This window comes from Pithys albifrons, chromosome 7, assembly GCF_047495875.1.
Source record: "Pithys albifrons albifrons isolate INPA30051 chromosome 7, PitAlb_v1, whole genome shotgun sequence".
Classification (NCBI taxonomy): domain Eukaryota; kingdom Metazoa; phylum Chordata; class Aves; order Passeriformes; family Thamnophilidae; genus Pithys; species Pithys albifrons.
Genome location: NC_092464.1, coordinates 17,366,390 through 17,386,224, shown reverse-complemented (window position 1 = coordinate 17,386,224; position 19,835 = coordinate 17,366,390). Strand labels below are relative to the sequence as shown.

The following is a 19,835-nucleotide window of genomic DNA, read 5'->3' as shown; positions in this document are numbered from 1 at the left end:
AACGCATCCAACAGTGCAGCACATCTGTGTTTGCTTCACGAGTAAACAAAGATAATTGTTCAGTTTTACATCTTGGTTGTCTTAAAAAAAAGAATTTCACCTATCATTAATTGATTAAAGAGAAAATTAGGATTACTGAAGTTGACACATGAAAAGATTTAGCACTCTGTATCGGCAACCAGAGAATGTAAAAGTCATCAATACTTTCATTAGTATTCTCTTTTGTCATTTATCCATCTTTGACATTTATAGAATGTATTACTTGCTGATATAGTTGAGGTTTCCAAGTTCTGCTTCCTTCACTAAGGTCTTGCCATTGTAGCTCAGAGATACAAATCAAACCATACAGCCAAGACTTTTAGTTTATAGGCTTACATTGGCTACAATCTACAGCACCTCATTTTTCAAGTCACTTGGAAACACTGTTACAGAATGTTGAACAGCTGAGACAGTGGCTTGGAGACTCCCAGACATCAGCATTTTTTAACATCCCTGAGAACCAGCCAGGGACACTCCAAGGTGGAAGGAATGGGTTTCTGAAAAGTGGTTTCCCCGCTCAGAAAACAGGAGCAAATTTCTGTAAAGCAGGAGCTTGTGACATCACCTGGAGCTTCCAGATGCATCTATGAGTTCAAAGATGCTGCTTCACTGAATTGATAAGACTTTTAATAACTCAAAGTTGGTCTTAAGAGTTTATTTGTTAGTTCTGACTCCTAATGGCAAAAGGCTTGGGATTTCTACACTGTATGTTCAGCTTACAGCAAATATTCCATATCCAAGCTGCATTAATGTGTTTCAAAGGTTTAAATATGCCATTCACACTAGATTAGGCTCAGTAGGTGAACGTAATATATGTTGAATATCATGCACTGTAAATCCAGAGATCACTGTAAATAACTGAGGAGTTATGTACTGAAGTCAGCAGGAAGTCCATGGACAGAGGTTCCCCCCAATTTGTAGTCCATAAAGCTTGTTAGACTGCTTTGTAAACACACTGCACCATCACTGACGTTTTGGCTGTTACCAATAGTTATTACATCAGAGTATCAGTTACAAATGAAAGAAGAGTCACACTGGTAAGTCACAGCAGCAAACGCCACAAGTTTCTATATTTGAAGAACTTTCAGGAGCCAACTGTCTCCCTGGAAGCCATCCAAATAGGTCTAAAAGGACTATGGTTATTACTAGCAGGTGCTCAGCAGGGAGCATTCAGGATTCCTCTCATCACACATACAGCCTTAAGGGATGTATCACTCCAAAGTGGCAAGGGAAGCCAAGGCTTCAAAACTTACAAACAGGTTGCTTACACTAAATATGCCAATGCAGGTGAAAAGAGAGCATCAATCCAATGTGTCAACTGTCTTCTGGAACAGGTTTACTGTGCTCATGCCATACAGCAATCCCATTGAAGAAATTCCCTCTGCAATGCATTAGGCTGGCATTTACTTCAAGGGAATGATGCACTGAGTATTTCCCTATGTCCACAGAGCTATACTTGGCCTGGAATTTATCTGCTTGTGAGTTACAGACTGTTCCTCACTGATTAGCACCTCAATTGCCCCACTGGAAAGAGAAGTAAACCACCAGGAGAAGCTTAAACTCAACCTTTGCCCACCATACTAGGACAAGGAGACATCCTCCCAGCAGCACCAGATAGGACTTCAGAGGACCACCAGTACACTTCACGTACTGTCTGTCTTCAACCTAAGTGAATCAGTCACTATCCATATTCATGTTACTGGAACCATCTACTCTGCCATTCATATCTTTACTGTTATTAAAAAAGACAACTGTGGGAAATTTAAAAAGCAAGCATTTAGGTGGGGACAAAGAACATGAAGGGACTTAGTCCAAGTACAGCCTGATAAAACGACACGACCAAACACTCCTCCATATGAAGGGGAACTAAAGCCAAAAAGCCACATGTTCCAGATCACTGGCAAATCTCAAATAAAATTATACATCACAAAGATCAGCACCACAATATATGCAGTAGCAAAATGTTTAAGTGTTTTACTGAAGTGATTTTTGCCATAATGTGTCATTTTGTTGTACTTATCTACCATTCCTGAATTTGTGTGAAAGCTCAAGATTTTAATTACCCAGTAGCTTGCAAGGTATTAAGAGCAACATATTGCAGTCCCTGAAAATGTCTATCTCCTGTCCAAGGCCTTCCCTCCAGGGGGGTGGCAGTCAATCCATTACTGACAGTGAAAACAAGAAAGAGAACACACTGTTCAACACATCTCTCTCTATGCATAGTGATAAGTGGTGTCAAATAGAAATATCAAAGCTCTCAACCACTTAAATAACGAATTGTTGCAGGAGCACAAAGGAATTTAAAGATGAGAGGGATGAAAGGATGCCTAACCATTCAGAGAAGTTCTAAACCACGAGATCCCTCTCACTACAGCAAGCCCAAAATTACAATGAGGATTATTAAATTCTTCCAAGTTCATTCAGTGAACAGTAATTCTTCCCATCTACTAAGGCCGAAATCCTCAATAAACAGAGCCAGGCTGGCATCTACAATGCACCTCAAGTGAATTTCCTTCCAGCACCCACAACAAAAACCCCATTGGTATGAAATAATACCATGTCTGTTGAGTTCCTCCAAGATAAGATGCGGTAACTCAGCTATACAAAACACAGAGGAACTGGTAGAACTTGAAATCTCTTCTCCCCAGGTAAAGACCGTGCACAATAAGGCTGGCACTCATTCAAGGCACCAGGAGATGAGGTGATCACCACTATTACTACACTACAACCCACAAGCAAGATTTTAGTCTGTTTCTTTTCAGAAACACTATCTTGACAAAAATCATTGACTGCTCAGCTTCTTTATCTCAAGGCTCAAGACACCTACCAAATTATTGTAGTTCAACAAACCCACAGGCAGCAGGGTAACCAGCACTGCCTGTAATTCACAAACTCTGTTTCAGACAGGCCCTTCCCCCAAATCCTGTACATGCCAGACAATCAGCTAGAAGCAAATCCTTCATTTCCATCAATAATATTCTCCTGACCAGTACTGAATAGCCTTGATAGCAAATTAGCATTTCTATGGGCCGAGTCCAATTTAGTCAATCTCACTGTGTGCTTGCAGATTTTCTTTTACTTGAAAGTTGCTTTTCATTGTGTTGATTAACTGCAAATAGAAGAGTCTCAATTTTTTAAATCATTATCTCTTTTGGGGAAGGTAGATGGACAAAAGCCCCTTCACTAAGGGGAAAAGCTTAATCCCCAGGACAGTTTAAGGGACATGTATACATCATATACATACACACATATATATCTGTGCTTTAAACAATAACTACCTTAAAAAAAAAAGAAAAAAATCAACTTAGGAATTTCATTTTAATCCAGGTTGCAAACAACATAGGAAGAAATGAATCTATCCAATAGGAATGTGATTTCCAAAGCAATGCAGACTCTGACAGATGGAGCCTGAGAAGGCACATGCCAGCTGCTCTGTTAGTAGCATTTTCTGACCAATGCAGCAAACAGTGTTCATGTCGGCTCTGGACTAAATCACTCCCCTTTTCAAAAAACCAAAAATTTACATATATATTGTTGAAAACACAATTTTCAGTACTTCTGGCAAATACAGGAGATGTCATAGTAAACATAATGTTGGCACAATACATTGTTACTGCCTGTTGTTCCAGTCTGTGCATACAACCATAATGGCACTGAACTCAAATGACAGCAGCAGACACGTCCATGTGGCATTTTCACACAACACCTGAACACACAATTAGTAAAGCTTCAAGACTGCATACACAGCAAGCATAAGACATTTGATCCAAGTCTTGCTTTCTGTGTTTTACATAATTTAGACAACACAAGTTCCAGGACAGAAACCACATATTCCATTCCTGGAAAGCACTGCATAATATTAGGACATACAGTTGCTTCAAAATTACACCTCTAACTTTCTTGCAGTGTCTGTGATTTGCCTTATGACATCAAACACAAATTTCTTCAGAGCTGACATAAAGCAGGCCAGTCAGAGCTCCAAAGTGGTGGAGTCACCATCCATGGATGGATTTAAAAGGTGTGTAAATGTGGCACTTAAGGGACATGGTTTAGTGGGGGGACTTGGCACTGCTGGGTTAATAGCTGGACTCGATTGCCTTAAAGGTCTTCTCCAACCTAAACAATTCAGTGAGTCTGTGATTCTAATGCCACTGTCAGACAGAAAAAGGAATTGGCACTTCCACAGCATTCTTCCTCCTTCAACACTAAGAAAGCTCCAAAGCTTTGGAGTGTATGATTATTTTGGCACACTAGACAGCAGACAACAGAATGTAAGGTCTCTAATTCCCTATTTGTTTCTTTATACACTGTCTCTCAAATATTCATCTTTTGTTTTCTGTTTGTAATAAAGCTTGAAATTAAAATTATTTTCTGTTTACTCTCTTAAATGACAGAACCCACACACAAATTTTAGCTCATCCAGCAAGACATGCTCCCTGATAAGTCAGAGAATTATTTTTCACTCTTTGTTTTTGTTGTTTGTTTTTTGGTTGTTTGGATTTTGTTGTTGTTGTGGGAATAGGAAAGAGACATTTTAGCATTTATTAGTTACCTTAATATCCTCCTTGTAATATAGTGGCAGCAACACAGAACCAAACTCAAGTTTCTCTAAGTGGAGAGAAAAATCAAAACTGGGTAGACTTTCATGTCTTGCAAGTCTTTGAATCAAGACAGCTCAGAATAACCTGGTTTGGAGCAAAGCTTTTTAGCTCATACTGCGTGAAAAAGTTTATTTTCATTATGCTGATAACAATGGTTCCTTTTATGGATTTTGTTTACCTCTTCCATTTATTTTCAAGAACTCATGAGTGCTCACACATAAGTTTTTTACTTCTGTTTTGACAAATCAAACTGAAGGTCTAAGCCCAGAATACTCAAATAAATCTATATCTGATGACAAGGAACATGCTACAATTTGATAACCTTTCATAGGCAAGCTGCCACGATCACCTCTTTTTTTTTTTTTTAATCATCACTCTAGTCCTCCCGACCATCTAGGCAGGCCTGAAATCGTAACCAGTCAGCACTGACCAAGCAAGATTAAGACAGCAAGATTTAGCATAAAGGATCAAATTACAGTGCAATCTCAGCATGTCCAGGTATCACAGATTATCACCACAGATGTTCCAGTATTTAAAGGGTGGCTACAAGGAAGATGGAGACTTCAGTTTTACCATGTACTTCTGGGGAGATTTTGATTAGACACAACAGGAGAATTTTTCAGAATGATGATAACCAGTCAGTCATTGGGACAATCCCCTCAGGGAAGTGGTGGATTCCCCAACATTGGACACGCTTAATATTCAACTAGACAAGGTGCTGGGCCAAGAAAGGTTGGACTAGATGGTCTTTAAGGTCCCCTTCCAATCTAGTATTTTATGATTCTATGTCAAAAATGCTCTGAGTGCATACAATGAGGAACAGCCACATGCTGAAGATCAGCATCCACAAAAGGGTTTGTCCAAAAGCAAGCTCAAAACTACACCCTCCACTGCAACAAGTTTCTCCACATGGAGATGTCAGAGACGTGACAGGACAACAAATTAGGGAGGGAATTGGAGAAAGAGAGCATAGAAAGTCATTAGCAGGCCTGTCCAGCTCCAGAAGAATGTCAAGATGCTCAAATGCACAGCCAAAAGTTACACAGGCCTTCTGACATCCAGCAAATGTCTGGACTGTAAGTGTTCCTAATTCAGGAAGAGTTCTCATGTTCAAGAAAGTCACTTTCGACGCAGCTGCTGCCGGGATTTTACAGTTCAGGCAGTTCCCAAACATCACAGTGTTCTTACACAAAGAAGAAAACAACGGCCATTATAGGGTCAAATTCTCTTCTCAGACTTCGCAGCACCACGCTGCCAACCAGTTAGCTTCTCAAAGATGAATATACTTACTCCAGCAGGAAACCATCACACATGTCACAACACTGGTGCAACATACTTAAGACCAGAAACCAGTGGATCCCCCCAGTTTTGTAGCATCTTGTTTCCCAACACGAGACACACTCTCAAGTAGCACTCAGGCAATACAGTGACCTCATGGCAATAAAGCGATGGACTGTGATACAAGGAGGGATTGTTTTTACAGGAACTTGCATGTAAGTGGAGAAAATCAACCCAGTTTCTGTTTCTATCTGATCCCATAAACAGCTGCTAATATTACTCAGACTTTTATACACTTCTGAACCTGACTACAATTTTTATCTCATAGTGGCTGTAAACACACTACATTCAGCTTATTTTTGAATAATTACTTTTGATTATGTTAAAATTTCATCTTATGGTTAGCAGCAATATTCCAAAACCTTATATGCAGAAGCTCATTTGAATACTACATGATTTCAACTGCAACAAGTAGGAATTTAGCTTCTCTAAAAACCACACACAACAGAACAAACAGATGGCTCAGGAGAACGGAGAAGGAGAGATAGTAGGAATGGTGAGTCAATAATATCTCATTGTTTCTTTCCCCACAAAAAAGGAACAGAAGAGTAGATTACCATAATATTACAGTATTTTTAAATTATTTAGTTCTGGTTATCTCCACATCCAGCAACAGGTAAAGCCGAACTTACAGAAACTCACAGAAGAAAGTTCTTCATCGGGAAACAGAGATCAAATGCAGGAGGGAGGGAATTGCGTTGTTTTGGTTGTCTAAACAAAGTCCTTAGTGAGACCAAGTGCCGTGGTGTTAGTACAGCAATACCTCAAGTCAGTAACTTTTCCTGGAAATAAAGCTGCAATGCCTCTGACAGGCAACGTTTTCTAATCAGTGTGAAGTTCCACTGGTATTTTTATGATGTCCTTTCATGTGGTTTTAAAGATTGCTTCGTGTACAATGCAAAGGAAGGCAGATTTACGCAAATGCAGGAGGTGCAAAGAGTCAGAGATGACAGCAGAGTTCGCAATTCCATGCAACCAGGTGCATAACAATAGTCCTATCCCCATCACTCCCTGCCTCCCTCTCCACCAGTAAAACACCTGAACTATTCCATTCAGCACTTGTCACAGAGCCACCTTGCTATCTTGTCTGTAATCAGCTTGAGAGAGGAGTGGCCTTATTACAGCCACAGAGGAGCTGCATTCAGAGCAGCAGGCCTTTCACCAAAGGAACACACCAGCCACAGCTGTGTACCCACCATACCCACCCTGCCTCCGCATCAGCACACTCCGGAGGAAGCTGGGTTAGAACACAGAGGAAGCCAAGGGAGGACACACCTACAACCTGTAGCAGCAGCAGTGGGACAGTGTATCCATCACAGCCAACAGCTCCAAGGCTTGGGATGGCCTCTGCACTGCAAGAGGCAGAAGTAGCAGTCCAAATTTTAAGGCCATTAAGTCTGTTGGAAAAGCTTAGCTACCAGAGTCCTACTATTATATGAGCATCTACAAGCAAGCTCAGGACTGAAACAATTACATTATATAAGCTGTGTTGAAAACTCTTTAATTTAAACCAGTAAGAAGTAGCTGTGTCAGAAAAAAAAAAGGTAGCCATATCCTAAGAGCATGCTCTCAGTTTTACCAAAGAATACAGAGTATTTACATGTAAATTAACTCCTGCATGAATAGGGGGATAGCAATGGCAAAACTTTTCATACAAACCCAGTCTAAACACTGAAGACATACTCAAAGAAAAACTGGAGATTGGTCTTTTTACCACCTCCCTTCCTAACCAGCTCTCAGATTACAATACTGCTTTTCACTTTCCTGCCTTGTTTTTCAAAAGAAATTGCAAAGCAAAAAAACCCCAAACAAACCAACAACAAATATAGTTTCAGTTCAGCAACTACAGAAATTACTTTTGCTAGTCACAAAAGAATTTTCTTATCATCAAGGATGGCCACATTTTTGCACCCATTCTGCTTAATGATGATGCATTTTTCTTAACTTTAACAGTGGTTGTTTGCATTCAGTCATTTTCTGAGAAGGTAAGAAGCTTAAATGAGCGTCTTTGCTCATTATTTATGTTCTCCATTTGCATAACTCCTTCACAACTGCTCCATTAAACACCTCTTCCACTCCAAGGCCAGTTTTAAAAAGCCTCCTGCTTTATGAGACTGACAAGTATGACTCACAGTATTCCCCAGGTTCATTCCCCCAGGCATCGTGGGCTGCCATTCAGCCACTAAGTACCTGTTCCAGTTCATACTCCCCCACTCTCACTGCTGCTGCAGTAACCCCTTACAGACATCTGGGAAAAAAGTAAAGGTGCCTCTCCAGCCCTCTGCGTCAGGTAGGAAGGAAACAGTAGAAGTATTTGGTTTTAATGCTGTCCTTCTCAGTACCAGGGTTAGCAAGAGAGAGTGTGGCTGAACTCAGTGAGGGAGGGTTACACACGCTCTCCCTGACTCTCCCTGCTCCTCCTGTCCTTTTACTACTACCAGGAACTTGGCAGTTTGTCAAGACCCTCACTTTGCTCTCCAATCATCCTTCAGACCATTCCCATTTTCTGTCAGCAAGGCAGAAAGTTACTCAACACAGATCATTCTATATCTACTCTTAAGCTCCTTCCACGTCCAAGGAACGCACTCAAATCCCCCATACATCCCACGTTCAAGACCAAAACCAGCAACATTTTTCCCCTCAGCAGAGAAGTAGAAACCAACAGGTACTGTATCCCTGCATACTTGGCTTCTATCCCCAGCAACTGACCTTCTCTCATAATTACAAAAATACCTCTCAGTCTCTGAACAGCCAATATTCATTCACTGTTGAGTACTGACAGGAGCTGATTTTACAGTCTTTGTTCCTCAACAGTGGCTTTTCCAAGAGGGAATGAGTGCTAGAAAGCTTTTCACTGGCTGTTACCCTTCTCCATTGGTTAAAGGACAGACTGCTAAAGAGGAATGAAATGAAAATCTAGAAACATCTAGAAATCAAGACTTCTTTCAGAGTAAGCAGCCTGTGCTTCAATTACATCTATGGCAACAACAATTTTCTCTAACATTCAAAGCTAAAGACACCTTAGAAATTAGATTAAAAATCTGTTGCCAATTAAGACAAATCTCAGCACTACTGCGGCAACCAGATCATTTCAGTGCTGAGAGAACATATGGTGTGCTGCAGCAGGAAACACACCCACGGTATTTGAAGAGAGCCCTTGCAGAGCCAAGCACTTCCAAACCAGACACACATTTTATCTAAAGCAGCTAAAGCCAGGAGTTTGCATCACAGAAGCAATAGCTCCTCCCAGAGATTTAGAAATTCTGCAAGTCAGCCAGCAAATCAAAAGCTGAACAATCCCCAGCCAGGTCTCTGAAGATCTTGCAAACGTAAGTGCATTGTTCCATCACATCTCTACTTGTTAGTCTGCCACTCTTTGGTCCTTGACTAAAACACCATCCAGGCCACCTGCCATGAAGCTTCTCAGTGAGAATCCTGGAGGCTATAATCATATTTTATGAAAACCTTTCAGTATCAGGTCAAGCTCTACCTTGTTGACACATACGTGTGTTTTAACACATATGTCAAGAGAACACCATCCCTTCTGAAACATTTGCTTTTCCTCACTGTGAAGAGAGCCAAAGACCATCAAGTAGAGAAGTTTTCTTAAGCCCTTTCTACTCCTTGGTCTCAGAGCAACAGAAGGAACAGCTTCCTGAACAAGACAAGCTTCTTATAGAGGAAATGTCTGGCTTCATATATCAGAGGCCTCCTAAGAGTTTTACTAATAGGGAGAATCATGTCAGTCCCATTCCACATCACATCTTCCCAGCTGCCTTCCATTTCCTCTGCCTCCTGCTCATCCTGGCTTCCTCAGGTAGTTACAGACCACTACAAAGCCAAGGCTCTAGTCTCAACTCCACGCCAATACTCTAAAAAAGAAATGCATATAAATGCCTCCAGTAGCAGCATGTTTCAAATTGTTTAAACTCATACTAGTAGAAGCTGTTTGTCTGAAAGGCATCATGAAAAACAGCTGCGTAATTTAAGATGCAAGGCAGTAAAAATTCAGTGAAATAATAGAAAGATATTAATTAAAAGAAAAAGGCAGAGAAGAATAGGTTTTCTGAGGAGATCTGAAATGAGACAGTCAGCAACACAGGGAAAGCACGTGAGAGTTTCAGAGGCAGAAGCTGTGATGAGAGCACTCCTGCGTCAATGGCAGCAGAAGCAAAAGTCCTCAGTATCTGGCAGCAGGAGAAGAGTGAGTGAGACAACAGGTCTAACAAGTGATCTGCAGCAAGCAGAAAGGAGACTTGAGCTGTAAGAGAAATCAGCAAATTCACATTAAGATCACAGGCTAGGAGAAGCACATGGAAAGAGAGGAATGTCACTAGCAATATTTAGTGACATAAGAGCGACCAACATTACCAGCCATATGAATGTGAAAAGACAAGCCATGGCATGGCATTCTGCAGATACTTAGATGTTCATGCATTAATCTGATGCACCTGCCTGGGCACCTTGTTCTTCTCTTGTCTGTTTGTTCTATGTAGACATTTTCTTATCATAGGCTTCAGAAAACAGAATTCTTGCAGGGGACCACAACTCAAGTATTAACTTGTAGCATGACTCCTACAATAAAGCCAAATAAGATGCTCAGCTGACAACGATTGCCACAGGACAAATACTGGTTGGCAGATTTTCTGACCTCAAAGTATAACAAGGAGATCAGAAAATGAAAGTAAAGATATGCATCTGGTGAAAAATTAGCTGGGGGAAAAAAGTCAGCAAAAGCTCCAGTCCTGTCTGATAAAGTACAGCTTAGAGAAAGTATTATCATATGAAGCACTGGTGTGAAAGTAGCCAGCAGAGACTACACTTCAATTCTTTTCCAAGGATTGTTTTGCTTCAAGTAGTAAACAAACAATGTTTTTTTCCTTGAACTATTTATAACCTTAAGACCACCCAGTAAGAACATTAAATTTAAGGATGTCAAACCAACATTTGTTTTAGCAAGACTCCTCTGGGTGAGTTCTGAGAGGCCTTCCTGCTTTCTTAACCAAAGCAGGAACAGAATCACATTTTACTCCTATTTGTCTCTGAGGTTACAACAGAATTAGGATAGTGATCCAGTCTCTTCTGCATGCATTCTTTAACTGCACATCACTACAGTATCAGAGCTTCCTCACACATGGAGCAGAGTGCTTGCACTTTTAACTTCTGCTATGTAAAGAATACACAGAATTGATTACTTTGGGCTCTTCAGAGGAGAGGAAGAAGAAAGAGGGAGGGATAACACTATCAATCACAAATATATCTGCTATCTTTACATAAGAAACATAAGAAAGATGTATTTTATTGCAGAAGAGAATATTTACTGTTTGTTTAGAATATTCTGTGATGCCAGAAGACACAGTATGGCACACATCACTTGGGGAGGTCATGAAGAGATTTCATCATAGGAGAGGCCAAATCCAAGAGAAGTTTTGATTTTCAGATACTTTTTCAGTTTGCCAAACCCAGCACTTACTAAACATATTTGATCTGGAATCTTCAACAAGAATATTATTAAAAATAAAGTCACCTTGTAAACAGTCAATCTGTTTCCAAGTTAAACTAACCCACTTTGTCAGTTTAACCAGCAGGTTACCTAAAAATTTCATCTCATCTTAACACAGACTGCTGATTTTCACAAGCTGTACCAGAAAATCCTACACCCATGTTTCACTCCAAGGTGAAATTTTCTTGCACGGTTCCCCACCCGTCTTTTTCTTCTACAATATCAGCACCATAGTAACAAACACATGCCCTGCAAAGCATGCATGGCTCCTGTTAATGGCACTAAGGGCTTGCATAAATAATGACAACACTATTTGCGCAGTCTGAAGCAAAGGTGGCATCTACACTCTTCCTAATTAACCCAAGGAACACAACACATTCCCTCTAATATCAAGAGGAGGAGTTCAGAGTTCTGCTTTTATCTGCTATAGAATAAATTGATTCCTCAAAGAGCCCACCTGTTAGAAATGCACTATCTTCTATTTCCATACTTGGCACTAAGCCTATGAAACACTCACTGAGCACCTCCAGCACAGTCAGAAGGACACACTGACAGGCACAGGAGGAAAAACACCTGCACATACATCCTGATCACAGAGCTCTGTTCTCCACAGCACCCTGGTCTTGGCCCTCAAGGGCTCTGTGCAAAGCTGCAAAGGACTATTTCTGCAACCCACAGGAGACATCAAGTCTCCATGGCAGCTGCCTCACCAGCAAGGTCAGAAAAAGGGGAGGAACCACACTGAGGCACGTTACCTACTATGACAAACTCAGCAGTTACTTTCCTGTACTTAGGGGTGGAGGGAAGGGAGGATCCCTGTGATCAAGCCCACTTGCCTCTGCCACCAGTGCTCAGATTTGGGATGGGGCAGAAGGAACAGCATCAGAGGAAGACTGCTTCAGGTAACACAAATACTGAAGAGAGCAGAAACACTCGTGTAATTAGGAACAAGCCTGGACACTGAGTAACTGACGGCCCACAAGTAATTTCCTACCATGCAACAACAAGTAAAAACCACACTATGCCTCTCTAGACTCCAAGTCACTAAATAAGGACTGAACATAGGGACAGAGGAGAGCAGGATACTCTCTTAGCCCTCAAGGATGTCTTGCTATACCAAACTCACACTTTGTCCACAGAGTTGCCACCCATTGTTCTGTAGATAAGCAAGACTTCAGTCATCAGAAACGTGAAACACAGACCGCTTTCACTAGTGAGAAATAGAGCAGCATCTTCCAGTGCCTCTGCCAAGACCCACCAACACACAGCCAAATGTGAGCATTATGTAACTCCAGAAGTTCGCAAAGCCAAAAATTAGAATCTCAAGGTTCCTATGAGAGGAGATACATAAAATTCTTTAAAAATAATTGCTGCTAATGAGTTCAGCGATGGTTTCAGGTGCATATTTTCCCAAGGGATTCACTGCACTGACTCTATGGAGGTTGCCTCTGTGTTTCTCTGGATACACCGTTGCTGTTGTGTTGTAGTGTAACAGAGAGGGCTGGTGTGGCATTGGGAAGTCCACACAATCAGGGTCCGTTCCCAAGTCTGACAGCATGTCCCTACATGACCTTCCACAAGTCAGTTAAAATTCCATGACTCCATTTATGCTTCCGTAAAATGAAGACAGTTCAAAATGCTAAACAAAGATATCTGAAGTTGCATCAGTTCCTTTGTTTCAGAGTTAGGGTTTTGAGTTGTTATTGGTTTGTTTTGGGTTTTGTTTTTTTTTTTGTTGTTTTTTTTTAACTTTGATCAGATTGTAACAGAAACTTTGCCCTCAGAGGTACCACACCTCCTACTTGCACTCAGCCTGTTCCTGTACTCCTACCTTCATTACAATGTGATCCACTTTACAAGACCTTCCCGAGGCTCATCTATTTTCTTTTTACCGTAAGAGCTACTTACTGCAACAACTCCCAGAGAATCAGAGGGAAGTAAGTATTCGACTGTTGCCCCTCTTACTCATGCTTCCTTCTTCCTTCCAACAATTCCCCAGGGCTGGGCACAGCAAGTGCAGCACAGGCAACAAGGATCTCACTTAGCATACACTGACCACAGACAACCTGCAAGCTTCTTCCTTCCAATATGTGCACCAACAGAAGGGAGAGGACAGTGTTTCCCTTGTGGAAGGAACAATACATACCTATAAAAGCTTATCCCAATCCACTCTACTCTGCCTGATTAAGGCAGCACAGTGCTGACACAATGATATGCTGAAATACTAATGAAAAATCCAGCAGGAATAGCAGCCAACATCTTGCTGCCCTCTTAAACTGAATGGATCAAAAATAATGGAAACACTTCAACTTTGAAAAAGCTTCTCTTGTGTCATCTACCTCCTTTGGACCCAAACCAGACATACAACATCCCATGATCCATTTCCTGTATATGCAGGGTAATCACTTGCTGATTCTGTGAAGTTGCACTATTGTCTTATTGCTCCTTTTGGGCTAAATATGAAGTTGCATTTTCTAAAATACAAACAACACGCTTGCATGGGCACAGGAAAGCTACAAGCCTAACCCAACCTGTACCTGTATTACTATTTTTAGAAAAAAAACCCACACAGAACAGCCAGTGCCTTTTATACTACTGGCAAACATGTGCTTAAACTACCCTAAAAAAGAATAGTGTTTGAAAGTATAGCCTAACATCTTTTCTTAAAGCATATTCTTTAAACCTACAAAATATAGTGGATGATATGTTCATATTTTATCTCACTGCTCTCAAGTTCTCTAATTTTGAACTATATTTGGTGTTACAGAAAGTGAAATAGCTTAATTTGCTTTTTTTGTAAAATGTTCCAAATTCAGCAATGAAACTGGGGGAAGAAAAAACAAAACCACTGTATTTACTCTCAATGCAAACTAATTAAACCATGAACATAAAAGCATGCAAGTTCTCACAACACATGAAGGATTTGTATTAGTGACAATTTAAGAAGTTTATCCTTTTAGAGCAGGTCATTTCCTGAATTAGACATTCTAAGTGAACTTCTTTGTACTGAACTAAGCTAAGCCACTTTCCATACACCAGGCAATGCAGTCGAGTGTCAGATCAGTTACCAACATTTAAAGAAAAGCCACAGAAAAAGAAAAGTTATTTCTTTTCCAATAAACACTATCTACTGTATAGGAAGTATAAGACATTCAATTTTTCAAAGAATTCCTCTATGCATTCTGAAAGATAACATAAGTTATTTATGAAACTTCTTGCATGCAACATTTCTGCTCAACTCCACACATTTGTTTTTCTACCAACTGGAAAGATGCTTTAAAATTTTGCAATACCAGTCAAACTGAAATCTGTCCCTGCTTTTGTCCACTTTACCCAGAATATGTTGTTATTTCACCGTTCAGTTTCCACATACCAGTCAGAATCTACAGAAGGAAATAACATGACAACAAGAAACCCACACATTTAGGCAACACAGCACTTACTTCCTTAAAAGGTTTTTCACTTTATTTTTCTAAAGCTGCTAAATCTACCGACTTTATACCATCAAGATCGGAATTCACACAACTAGTGTAAGATATTCACTCAAACGTTCTCAAAGTCATATTACACTTATATGAGCTTAAAACTACAATTACAAATGGATCTCTAGAAACAAAGTGGTCTAGAAACAAAGTGGTCTAGAAACAAAGTGGTCTAGAAACAAAGTGGTCTAGAAACAAAGTGGTCTAGAAACAAAGTGGTCTAGAAACAAAGTGGTCTAGAAACAAAGTGGTCTAGAAACAAAGTGGTCTAGAAACAAAGTGGTCTAGAAACAAAGTGGTCTAGAAACAAAGTGGTCTAGAAACAAAGTGGTCTAGAAACAAAGAGACTGACGAAAATTATGTATCTGCATATGCATAAACAAGGCTATAAGAAATATCAGATTCAGACAGTAGAAAAGAGTTGTAAGCAGCAATTTACAGCACAGAGAAGTCTCTGGGCTACACCAGTCTACTGAATTTACTCAAAAGGAAGTCATCAGTGCAATAACACTGCAGATGCTGGTTGCCTGTATCATTTTAATGCTTCACAAGGTAAGTACTGTAAATAATTCCGTTAAGAAAATAATTCAATACAGACAGAAAATGACTGCAGAATCTCTGTAGAAGTTAATATTTTTCAGCTGATCATAGCTAGAACTCTGTTTTAACTCCTTGTTATTTCTGTAATAGTACTCTTCTAGTTCACTCAGACTAGGACACCAATGTAGCTCCTCACTGGTATCTTCAACATGACACTACAGATTGTAAGAGAATCTTCCAGTTACAAGCACAAGAAAAGGGACTAGTCCAAGAATATATCTGAATGCAAAAGGATTTGAGGAAGGCATTTGCTATTGGAATCTACATTTTGAAAATACTAAATATATAGTAAATTTTTAAAGGAAAAATTACTTCAGGGGATAAAATTGCTTCCAGTTAAAGAGTCAAGGTTCAAAACCTCCTCTTAAAACCGTTCAGAGTTTAAGTCTCTGACCTAAAAGAAAACAGGAATCTAATTTTCTGTCTGATTGTTATTGAAGCTTCCAACCAGAAACATGACAGATTTTAAATCATGTCACACATTAAATCACTAATGTACTTTTAAGGCCTTTTTCCTTCTATTCAAAGCCAAAATCACCATCCAAAACATCACAATTTACTTCAATTACTACTTTCACATTTTGTTTCCTTTCCTTTTTCTCCTCTCTCTCCCATCCCCCCCAAGACTGTCACCATACTGTGCTTTCCTTCTGGCACTGCAGATACTCCTTAGAAACTTATTTGCTCTGCTTCTCCAGAATTGTTTTCCCTTCCTAACAGATAAACTTTCTAGATAACCAAAACACACGTGATTTGGACAGCAAACTGTTACTGGCTGGCATTCTGATATAGTCAAAACGTGCCTCAGGAAGAAACTGCTTTCTGCTTTTACAAGAAAAGCAATTGTTAACTTGACAGTCCCAAAAGCTTTCATCTTTCCCAAAAGCTTCAGTAAAAGGATGCTTACTGTCCACAGAGCTACAATCAGCATTTGGGAGCCAAGTTCCACCCAGGTGAGTTTTGCCCCAAATCCTCCCTTTTCCTTTTTTTTTCTTTTTTTTTTTTTTGCCTTTTCCTTTTTTTTTTTTTGAGGAATCCCTAAAGACACTAAAGGCAAACTTTCTTCAAAAAATCAGCATGACTGAAATTTTACCAGAGTTATTCTCAGATTAAAGTAAAAGAAACAAAATTCCTGTATTTTCAAATAAAAAAATAAGCTACAACTTGAATAAGCAACATTGGGGGTGAGAAATCACTTTCCTGCTTAAGTCAGCAAGGCATGTAAACCATATGACTGAGAACATCATCCTGTCTGCTACTACATTTACTATAAATTGTTAGTGCCTGCACTCACAATAGTCAGACAAACCTGTTCCACCTTAATGGCACAATGCAGAGTGGATGACAGAACACAGTAATTTTTCCTACTACAAAGCACATAGGCTTTCCCACAGAAAAAAAGAGAAAACACTTCACATTCCAAGATATTCAAATTCAAAGAAGCCAATCTGAATCAGCTAAATGCTACTAGGTAAAATACAACATGGAGCCACTCGTGAAGTATTTTAACATTCACTTCACGGCCAGGTTCTTTGTTCTGGCATGTCTTTTTTGTAAAATGCTCAATTACACTAAACACATACATTTTGTATGATGTGTGTGTTAAGCCTCTTCCTCTCCTTTTCTCCCCTGCCATTCCACAGCTCACACACTCCCACATCCCATACCCCAGTGCCCTGTGTCACGCTGCCTAATCCGGCAGTGGCCCCACCACAGGCACTGGCACAGTAATCTGTTCACCAGCCCAACTGGACAGCAGATGGCTTTGCATCAAGTGCTGATTAAAAAACCCACCTCCGTCAAACACGAAAAAAAATGCAATTTTATCAAAATATTTACCATTTTACTGAGTAAATGTACAGCACCTGTAAAATACAAGTGAGGTATGCATTTTCCAAAGTTACTGCACAAGTCTTTGTCAGGAATTTTAGAATTTCAGTTTCCTTTCAAAAGGGGTAAACACAGCTGTACACAGATAAAACAGACCACACCAGTCCCACATCCAGATGACCTTGATACCTGAGGTGAAAATGAGCTACCAAATTAAAAAAAAAAAAAACCAAAAACCAAAAAGCCACCCCAAATGACTGGATGGGAACTTGAGCAAGTGTTGGGTTTTTTGGTTTGTTTGCTGGCAGAAAGGAAAGACAAGTTTTATGCCTGAAGAAAATGATGTAACTGAAGATTCTCTGTAACTTTCTGACAGGGAAAAAGTCAGGAGCAGGAGACAGGTCAAAACTTGTGCCGCAATTACCATACTCATGTATTTGTCATATTTCCCATGAGTAAAACCAAATGAACCTCGCCTCTTAGAAGCATTTATATCAGCAGCTCTCTTTGGGTGGAGCAAACAACTCGGAAGCATAAATAGACATTAACTCATACTACCTCACCTATCACAAAAAAAAACCCCAAAACTTGAAAATACAGCTTGGTAGAACAGTTTTAATCCAAATATCTCATTTTTTAAAATTACTTAATACTATTTAAAAAGTGTTTCCATATTTGCTGCTCCATTAATGAAACCAGTAAGATAGTTTACCAGCAATGATGGATAACAGAGTCTTTAATAACTTGTGTTAAATACTCATCACAGGAGATCCAGTATTAGATTCAACAAGTTGACTTTACAAGCTGTCTAGTAAGAAAAGTCATGTTTATTTACCTAACCCCTTAAAATTTTTACTAAAAAAGAAAAAAAGTTGAATTTCAGCATCTCTGGATGGTTCTGCATCCACATCGCTGTGACCAAATACGCAGACCTACAGAGTCACGTGATGTAAATCCTGAAAAAATATTCATACTAAATTGTGCTTTAAGGAGCTTCACAAAAATAGACTTAAAGCAAGGCGAGGAAACACTGGCAATCTAGGGGAGGGGAAAAACCCCACACCGACGGCTGGAGAGACGCTACAACCAATGGAGGCTGTTCCAGCCCAAGAGCCGGTGTGCAATCCCTGACGGAGGTGCTGGAGCCGGGAGAGACACAGATTGCCATTTTGAAACCCCGCCTGCCTCTCGCTCCCGCGGCAGTGGCAGCGCTCGGGCACCTCCTGGCCCCGCACAGCGCTCGAGCACCTCCTGGCCCCGCACAGCGCGGCTGCCTCGGTCCCGCACGCCGAGGGGCACCCGGCGCGGATCCCCCGTGATGTCCCCGAGTGCGGGGCCCCTTCCGCTGCGGGGCGGCCCCGGCGGGGGCGGTGCGGGCCCGGCACCCGCGCCCCACGTGCGGCGCTGCCGCCCCGGCCGCCGCCCCGGGGCCCCAGAGGGACCCGCTCCGCCGGGAGCCGGGGGAAACCAGGGGGAAACCGGGGGGGAACCGGGGGAGAACCGGGGGGGAACCGGGGGGGAACCGGGGGGGAACCGGGAATACGGCGTCTGAGCCGCCAGGCGGAGCGGCTCGGGGCCCCTCTCACCCCCAGCCCAGCACCGGGAGGTGGCCGGGATGTGACTCATGATAAATAAATACGGGGGGGGGCAGGGAGGGGGAACGGGGGGAAAAAAAAAAGACACACCCTCGGAGCCGGACTGACATAATAACCCCCTCCCTTCCCCTCCGGGGCGGGGGCAGCGAAGCCTGGCCGTTCAGCTGGGAAAGTTGAAAGAAAAGGCAAACGTTGGGGACCGGCTGCCGTGCTGGGGCAGGAGCTGGGGCAGGCACAGGCACAGGCGCCGCCGCTGCCCCTCTGGCGGCTCCGGCCCCACCGCCCGCACCGAGAGCCGAGCCGAGCCCAACCGAGCCCAGCCCAGCCCGGCCCCGCCGCGGCCCCGCCGCGCTTCCCCATCGCCCCTCACCTGGATGTAGTTGTTTTCGCAGTAGTCGGCGACTCGAGTGAGGTTCTGATAGCTCTCGAGCAGAGCTCGCTTGCCAGAAGGGATTTCCTCCTCTAGCAACATCTGCAACTCTGCCATTTTCCACCCCTCCGCATCGCTTCCTCTTGCATTAAAGAGACAGCGGCAGCGCCGGGCTCGCAACCCGCCTGGTATTGTGGGATTCCTCTTCGCCTCCCGTTCGTGAACGCTCGTTTTCCCCACCCATCCTTCCCCGTCCGAGGGGAGGGGAGAAAAAAGAGGAAAAAAAAAAAAAAAAAAAGAAAAAAAAAAAGAAAAGGGACAATCCCGCCCCCCGCGTAGAGGCAGCCGGGAGTTGTAGGCAGGGCCGGCCCGGGCGCTCCCGTTCAAGGCCGCGGAGATGGCGGCACCGGGACCCGAACAGCCGCATCCGCCCGCTGGTGCCCAGAGCCGTCCGGCCTGTCCTGTAACACCCCCAGG

General features: G+C 41.9%; 1 protein-coding gene across 12 annotated transcripts in view; it reads right to left on the bottom strand.

Moving 5' to 3' along the window:
* ABI1 (abl interactor 1) overlaps positions 1–19,628 on the bottom strand; it is a 79,095-nt gene extending 59,467 nt beyond the window's left edge. For 9 of the 12 annotated variants that reach the window (XM_071560071.1, XM_071560073.1, XM_071560076.1 and 6 more), the window contains exon 1: positions 19,359–19,574. In XM_071560071.1, the coding sequence (XP_071416172.1) occupies positions 19,359–19,475 (117 nt within the window). In that variant the 5' untranslated portion in view covers positions 19,476–19,574. Of the gene's footprint in view, positions 1–19,358 lie in introns of all 12 variants that reach the window. The other 3 variants (XM_071560079.1, XM_071560081.1, XM_071560080.1) reach the window with 1 other exon arrangement.
* Between the last annotated feature and the right edge of the window lie 207 nt (positions 19,629–19,835).